Here is an 8,338-nt window from a genome sequence, read left to right on the forward strand (position 1 = left end):
ATGTGTGTAGCAATATGTATGTTTAGAGCTAATATACACAAGTATATTAATATATTTATTTAAAATTCTCTACCTAATGGGTTGCATAATATTTACCAAAAATATAAATTTTGCAACATTTACATATATATTATAATAACACAAAAGTTTTCCTTCTGACAAGTTTTATAATGCACTGTCTTGGTTTATTCTGTTTTAGTATGACCCAGTTTGACTTAGCTGTTCCTTCTGAAAATGGTACAGGTTTTGGCTTATGGGTCATCGCAGTGAGGTTTCTTTTCTTTGTTTTTTATTACAAAGATGCTTTTTCTGATCCAACTCTCTGCATTTGTCCACCCAAAACACAGACTTTCTTGTCTGCTTGTTTCCTCAAAGTGCCCAGAATAGATGAGTATGACAAAGGCCTTACACTGGATTCTCTCCTGTCACAACCACCACCTGGTTATCTGCGCAAAGACCTGGCAAATGAATATGCTACTTGGATTGGGGTAAGTGATGTAATTTCACAAACAATTTTCATCCAGTTAGCTGTGAAATTGTCCCATCTCCAAACTCCAACAAGAAACACTCCCTTCAGGTGTAGGAATAAAATCTGAGGCATTTTTACTGTTAAGCATTCCTTTTAATTTCCTTAAATTCAATTGAATTTGTGTCTAATTTTCAATTTGTACATAGATATTGTGTGGTTTAATCTACTTTGAGAAGGTGTTAACTGTTTTATTTCGACATTTTTATTGAACATTTTCCATATCTGGTTTAGTAGCGTAGTGTGTGTTCTTGTGTTTAATAATAAATCACAGTGATAATATCAGACTTGCACCAATGTTAAAATGTTTGTTTGCAGTTATGAGTTATTATACAAAACAGAAGCAACTATAAACATGAACATTAACACTATTATGACAATATTAGGTATAACACTCTTTCCACAACAACATAATTAATCAAATGCTCTGTACTTCCCCATCAGAAAGGTGTGAATTCAGTTTCAAGAGTAGACATGCTGTAGACATGTCAGAAGATTTGAGTTTTGAGGCAATGTTTTACCTCTGTTTACCTTTTCTTTGAATCTGATCATTTTTAATTAAAGCCAGTCTTTTTGGGGTGTGTGGATACAGTAGACTTGCTCAGTATGTTTGCACTTACCTCTTTGCCCTTGAGCGCATCAGACAGGCCAAGTCTGTCAACTTCACTTGTACATTTTTTTCTGTCTGTTGAGAAACAACATTGTGTAAGTTTTACTGCCTTGTCACTTTGTGGGTGTTGCTATTAGTTAACACTTTTCTAATAGTTCTCCACCTGTTTCATCCTGTACTTTGCTTTGATATCACCTGTAATGTAAAATGTGTGTTATATGGTATGTTTTTGGCAGAATGGTTAACACCTACACCCTCTCTGGCAGATTTCACACTTCATAATCAGATAAAGTTGTTTCGAATACAGTTAATGGAATTTGATCCTAAGGAAAGATTAATTTTATTGTATGACTACTGTTTTGTAATTTTTATACAGTATCTCATTTCAAAATCAGACAAGTGAAAGTGGAAACAAAATCTTTAACAATAATTGCAGGGGTCAAAGGTCAAGGATGACATTATAAGGTGTGTCCCAAGAGGCAGAAGTTTATAGCAGCTATAAATGCGTTAAATTGTTATTGTGCTTTAAAGGGCCCATATCAGGCTACTTTCTAATCTATGTTATAATGTTGTTTCCTCATCACAAACATGCCTGGAGTTGTGTTTTGTTTCAATGACACATTTTTAACGGACAAACTCTGCATATGTATACTGAGTTCTTCACTCAATCTTCTTCACTCGGAAAACACTTTGTTCCACCTTGTGATGTCATGTGGTAATACAATAAGTGTTCCACTGTGTTTTTAAACTCCATACACCTTTACTATATCATCTGGATAGTTTCAGCCTTGGAATTGACAATCTCTGATGAACTAACAGGTAAAAGGTAGCTGTTAACTTGAAACGTAACGCTTCATGAAACCACCAAGTGGAACCGAGCATTTTGAGGTTTAGAGATGTAGACAGACTAATAATAAAGGGTTACTCAAGCATGTGTGACTGAAACAAAGCACAGCCCCACATGTGTTTTGGTGGAAGTAACAGTGTTATAAAATGGCATAAAGTTCACAAGAGTCAATTTTGCGTAATATAACACCTTCTAATCCAGTATATTGTTAGCAGCTATTATTACACTTTTAGTCATTGCTTTGATGTCATCTGTAATGTTAAGTGTATATTTGGTAGTGTTTTTGGTTACCACCTGCTTTTGTTCGCATGCCAAGTCCCATAAACAAAATCTTTTCATGTTACAGTGTGTGTGCTCTTCGTGTGTCCAAAAACAATTTTGTTAGAATCGCCAGTACAAATCTGTCATTACTGTGTTAACCATGCCCATTGCTGTTCAAACAGGCCTCAGGTAGTTCAGCTTCAGCCGGAAAGTGGAAGATGAATATTTGTTGTAGTTGTTGTTATGTTGGCAAAATATAACTTAAAGGTACACTGTGTTACTTTCTATGTGGGGGGTCCATCACCATGGAGATATTGTTGTTTTGCCTGGATTTTTTTCGGAGTATGATATTAAACTTATCTATTTCTTTGGAGACAATCACAAAGCCAGTTTACAGGTCAGATTTGTGAAGGTGGGCCTGCTTACAGTAGATTTTGTTTCATTCTAAAATCACTTAGAATTAAATATTAAGAAAGTTTAATGCCATACTGTGGTGCATTCCAGGGAAATCAGGCTCCATAACATATCTCAGTGGACACAACCAGGTGCTGGACTCTTACCAGAAAGGGCAAAGAGTGCACCTTTAAGATTTCACATTTTCACATTTTCACATTTTCGATTTCTATTCTGGATGTGGATGATGCTAACCACAAATGAAGGCATAAAAATTTGCAATTTAATGACTAAAGAGAACTCCGCCAGTAAATAATCATAAACTGATTACAACTTCGGTTTGAAGAGTGAGCCCTCTTATACAGAAAAGCTGTAGAATTTCCTATAAAGATTTAACCAGTCCTATCAACCCATGTGGAAATCGTTACAGTAAGAAGATTATGACTAATCCACTTTGGATGTCAGTTTATCCTAATGTATGGGCAATATATGACAGGATCAGATAAGACGGCACAATGCAGCAAGAAAATATGTTCAATTGAGCTTATAACAGCTCAGAAGTTCATTCTGGGGTTGGTGTATATGTTATTATATACTTTTTGAGAGAGGGGGATATAAGCACAGGTAGCATTATAGTGAGACCACTCTGGATACTAGGACTGCTCAGTTCTAAAGGTATTGGCCTAATTTGTCTCTTTATTGGAATTACACAGTGGAATGAGGATGTTACAATGTCACATTTTTGTGTTACAACAAGAAACACCAATTCATAACTGTTGACTCCATCCTTAAAGGAGACCTATTATGCAAAATAGACATTTTTTCCTCACACTTTTAATCATATTATAGTTGGAGTGAGTTCATGAGTGGAGTTTGTGCATATTTGAACCATCTCTAATCGCTTATATTCAAGATCCCATATTGCGGATCAACTCTTCTTTTCACCATCTCTGGTACATGCCCACTGATCTGTACTTAATTTGTTCTGCAATTTTATTTTCTTAATCAGTGATACACACAAGATTTGGAAAGAATCTGCTAATCACTAGTGTAATCTGCAGCTATCTGAGGTGGAGGTGCCGACTCTTGTTGTGATGATGTTTATGGCAAAGTTTGCTCCCATTGAGCACAGCAGTTTTCTAATGCAGAAGTCAGCAAACTAAACTAAGTATCCCCAGGTGTCATAGATTATAGATTATAGCTATATGGAAGACACAAGCACAATATGTCTTCTTTAATTCACTTTCTTTCACAATGCCTAATACATAGCCAATCAAAACATCATCATCAGCTTTTATGAACTCATCATTTCTGAATGATAAACTTAATGTGATATATTGAGCAAGATGAAAAGAAGCACCAAGTTGAATTGAAATTACTTAGTTTATTGGGGCCTGAATATAATCATGATTATTTATTAACTGATTAATCTGTTCTTGATAGCTCAACTGTGGCATACCAAAATGTGTTGCAGTAATGTTCAGGCAAGCTAAAACAGATATTGTGTGAACAAGGAATAAATACCCAGTTAAAAATATTAGAGATAATCCATGGTAACTGAGTTGTTTTAGCACGTTTTTCCATCAGCATAGATATGAAAAACATTTAGTACTTTTTACAGTTGTCAAAATGCCCAGACTATCTGGTCTGTTCTAGGGGCATGTATCAGTCAGTTTTAAAATAATAATGTCTATCAGACTGTCTGTGTCCTTGTTTTGATATCCAGGCAATTTCCAGTCTAAACAGTCAAACTATTGATAGATATATGTATAAATACAGTCATATTACTTAATATTGTTACTGTCAAAACCCTGTTAAATTTGACACACATGACCTTAGGCCAAATCCAGATTGCTTCATATTAGGGAACACAATTAATGAATTCATCAAAATTTGAATTGTACAAAAACAAATGGTGTAGTTGTTTAGGTAATACAATGAAATTAATGGAATTCTTATATATTCTCATATTAGTTGTATAAGCATCTCATATTTTATGCTTATTCTCCTGGACCATGATCTGACACCTGATTTGAAACATAGATGACAACTGCAATCAAGTTTACAATATTTCGCTGGAAAATAAAGGCCAGAATAAAAAGCCAGTATGTGAAAGGCTGTGGGAAACAAATGAGAACACATTATTATGACAATGAATCCTGGAAAAGTAATTTGAGGTTGTTGCACAAATACAAATCTCCTTTGACCAAAGCATGAGTCAGGCTGGACAAAGAAACATCTCTGACCTAGTAATATGACTAACTAAGGCTTACATGCAGTATAAGACTTTTGTTACCAGCCAGAAGTTTGGACTCACCCTCTTATTCAGTGTTTTGTTTTTGTTTTTTCTATATGTTTATTACCCTGCATTACATTCTTTTTATATATGTTTTATAACCAAATACTCAAATTAGGTGTTTGCTTTGTTGAAAAATCTTATTTTGATTTTATCCTCTTCTAAATAATTCCATATATTTTACTTGATATATTTTATGTCTTTTGTATGTATAAAATATTGAACGTAGTAAAACAACATTGTCATGATGATTATTCCTATATCGACTATCGTTCAATATATATTTTGGGGCTAAATATTTATCCTGTGTATAATTTCTTTAGTGAGGATTACTGGGATTATCCTGCTTGTTGTCAGTGGCAAAAAGTAGTTTTAATATTACCATTTATAGTTATATTTCTCTATTGTGACATATGTGCTTCAAAATTTGTTATCGTGATAGGCCTTCTATGATGAGGTAGCAGGTTAAATTATGAGGTAGCAGGTTAAGTTATGAATGTCTTTAACTGATTATAGATACAATCAAAGTACTTAAGCATCTGTTATTTATTTATTGCATATTTTTAATAATATTTGTCAATAATATTTGTGTCTACTTCTGCTCCTGTCACGTGCGGCCTGCCCCAAGGGTCCATTTTAGCGCCTCTTTTATTTTCTTTATACATGCTCCCCCTGGGTTCAATCCTAGAAAAACATCAGTTTAAGTACCACCTTTATGCTGACGACACCCAGCTCTATCTTCCTGTTTCCCCAAAAAACGTCTCATCCTTTGTTACCCTCCATACCTGCCTTGCGGAAATAAAAAACTGGGTGTCCTTTAACTTTCTTCAGCTAAACGAAAATAAGACTGAAGTTATCCTATTTGGACCTAACACTGACACCCTCACATCTGACCTTGGACCTCTTGCCACAAATTTGCACGGTTCAGCAAAGAACCTTGGTGTTTTTATGGACTCTCTTTTAAACTTTGACAAACAGATCGCAAATGTTGTTAAAACTAGCTTTTTTCAACTCAGACAAATTGCCAAATTAAAACCAATCCTATCATTCAATAACTTTGAAACAATCATTCACGCCTTTGTAACAAATAGACTGGACTATTGTAATGCACTATATTCAGGCCTCCCACAATCCTCCATCAACAGGTTACAGTTAATTCAAAATGCTGCTGCCAGACTGCTCACCGGTTCCAAAAAGAGAGACCATATTACACCCATCCTAGCCCAACTCCACTGGTTACCTGTTAAATACAGAATTGATTTTAAAATTTTATTATTTGTTTTTAAATCACTTAACTCACTTGCACCACAATACATCACTGATCTTTTAACCCCCCACACAGCCTCTCGGTCTCTCAGGTCAAACTCGCTCAACCTCCTGTCCATCCCACCATCCCGCCTCAAAACTAGGGGAGGCCGAGCCTTCTCTGTTGTTGCCCCCAAGCTTTGGAATTCCCTCCCTCTTCCCCTGAGATCTTGCTCCTCCCTATCTCACTTTAAAACCCTCCTAAAAATACATTTTTTCAAGATGGCATTTAACAGCCCATGAGCTCTATTTTAAACTATTATTTTTATGCATCAAGTAACTCGTCTATGTAATATTTTATATTTGTGTTAGTGTTTTCATTATGTTGTGTTTCATGCTGTAAAGCACTTTGGTGCAACTTGTTATGGTTGTTTTTAAATGTGCTATATAAATAAAATGACTTGACTTGACTTGACATTTACAATTGTTTTGTGGGGATAAATCTGCTCTTTGGTTTAGTTTCAATATTATCGTTTATCAGCTCTATTGTCTTCAGTAACATATCGCTAGGGATGTAACAATAACTGAAATGTATCGTATATGATATTGTATTGTCAAAAGTTTCGCAATAACATCGTGGGTAGTGGGAACTACATAGACCATGATCCTTTGCTCTGTCTCAGTACTGACATGAGGAATTATAAGCAGTTTTCAATTTTAATTCTTTAGATTATGATAGAAGCAAAGGATTGTCAAAGCATTTTAAAAGAGAAATTGTGTTGACCTCCAGAAAATATTGCAATAAATATCGTATAGTGAGATGCATATCTTGAAAATATCGTATCAAGAGATTTGGATATCATTACATCCATATATATTGCATCTCAAAATTTGTTATCATGACAGGCCTACCTTACATATAGTATAAGACTTTTACATGTTAGTGGACAGGTCAGATATGAAGGAGTGGTGCCTCTACAGCGAGAGTGGGAGAAAGGGTACGCTGTTTACATTGTGGAGGAGTCTGCACTTCAGAGGCAGAGCCATATTTATACAGTGCTGATATGTACATTTTGTAGATTTAGCTCAAAGTCACGCAATGTTACAGATACAGCATACCTTCTCACTGGCCTTCATGTAAAAAGGACGTCCAGAAAATATTGCTAAATAATATTCGGTCAGAAGTAGTTTTTTTCTGTTTAGACAACAATAATAGTATGGACATTTATTAGGTTTTTACTCCCTCAATTTAATTTAAAATAAAAATTTTAAATAATTTTATATTTTTATATTTTTCAAAACAAAAACAAAAATAGGCAAAAACAACAACAACAACGAAACTCCCACACCCCACCCCTGACTCCACACACATAAAATTCTCCCTTAATTTACTTTTGATTCATTCGTGCATGTTTGAGCAACACAAACTCAAGGTCGAAACTTGAGTGCTCAGAAAATTTCTGTTTTCACTTACCCTCTATCCCTGCCCACAGCTCTGTACTTACTATAATTCAATAATTCTGAATATTTGAATTCTGAGTAGTGCTAAAAATGTCACGTAATAATTTGTCAAACATAAAAATATGTAACTGAAAGTCTTGGTTGTCGCTTTATATCAGTGTTGCTGTTTACAATTAATAAAATGTCATGCCCCACTTTCCATCTGCATTCTAGCCATCCTAAGTATTTTTCACAACTGCCAGAGACCAGTATAGAGTTTTGCCGTGACTGTAAAGTGAACTGTAACTGGCATGCTCACCAGCACTTCCTGATTATCAGACAAGAAATTGCTTTCTAATTAGATGCAGATAGAGTAGCATTAGCTGACTTCTTTTGACCTCAAGGGCTGCTAGGACAAGACAAATGGGGAAAAAAATCAAGTACAGTACATTTAACTAATGTGTTGAGTTTGCAGTTACAGTACTTTCACTTGCTTTTTCCCAGGTGAGAGTTACCTGTTACGCTAAGGGATCATAAGCATCAAGTTTCCTTATGACTGAATCCTTTTGACAACATGCCAGTGCGTCTAATCCTCCTCTCAATGATTTTATTGTGAATGAATGCGTAGATTACTGGAAAATGTTTATCTCAAAAACATTATTTCATGACCTTTGGTGGGCGATCTCTTCAGCAGTGATTTGTGGCTGATTAAGAGGGATA

At 35.1% G+C, this 8,338-nt stretch overlaps 1 protein-coding gene across 1 annotated transcript in view; it reads right to left on the reverse strand.

Moving 5' to 3' along the window:
• LOC110155386 (adenylate cyclase type 3-like) overlaps positions 1-7,315 on the reverse strand; it is a 14,868-nt gene extending 7,553 nt beyond the window's left edge. Inside the window, exon 1 of the mRNA XM_055149266.1 lies at positions 7,298-7,315. Coding sequence (XP_055005241.1) covers positions 7,298-7,315 — 18 coding nt within the window. The remainder of the gene's footprint in view (positions 1-7,297) is intronic.
• Between the last annotated feature and the right edge of the window lie 1,023 nt (positions 7,316-8,338).

Source organism: Boleophthalmus pectinirostris, unplaced genomic scaffold (assembly GCF_026225935.1).
Source record: "Boleophthalmus pectinirostris isolate CB_2022bp ecotype Guang Dong unplaced genomic scaffold, ASM2622593v1 HiC_scaffold_13, whole genome shotgun sequence".
Lineage (NCBI taxonomy): Eukaryota > Metazoa > Chordata > Actinopteri > Gobiiformes > Gobiidae > Boleophthalmus > Boleophthalmus pectinirostris.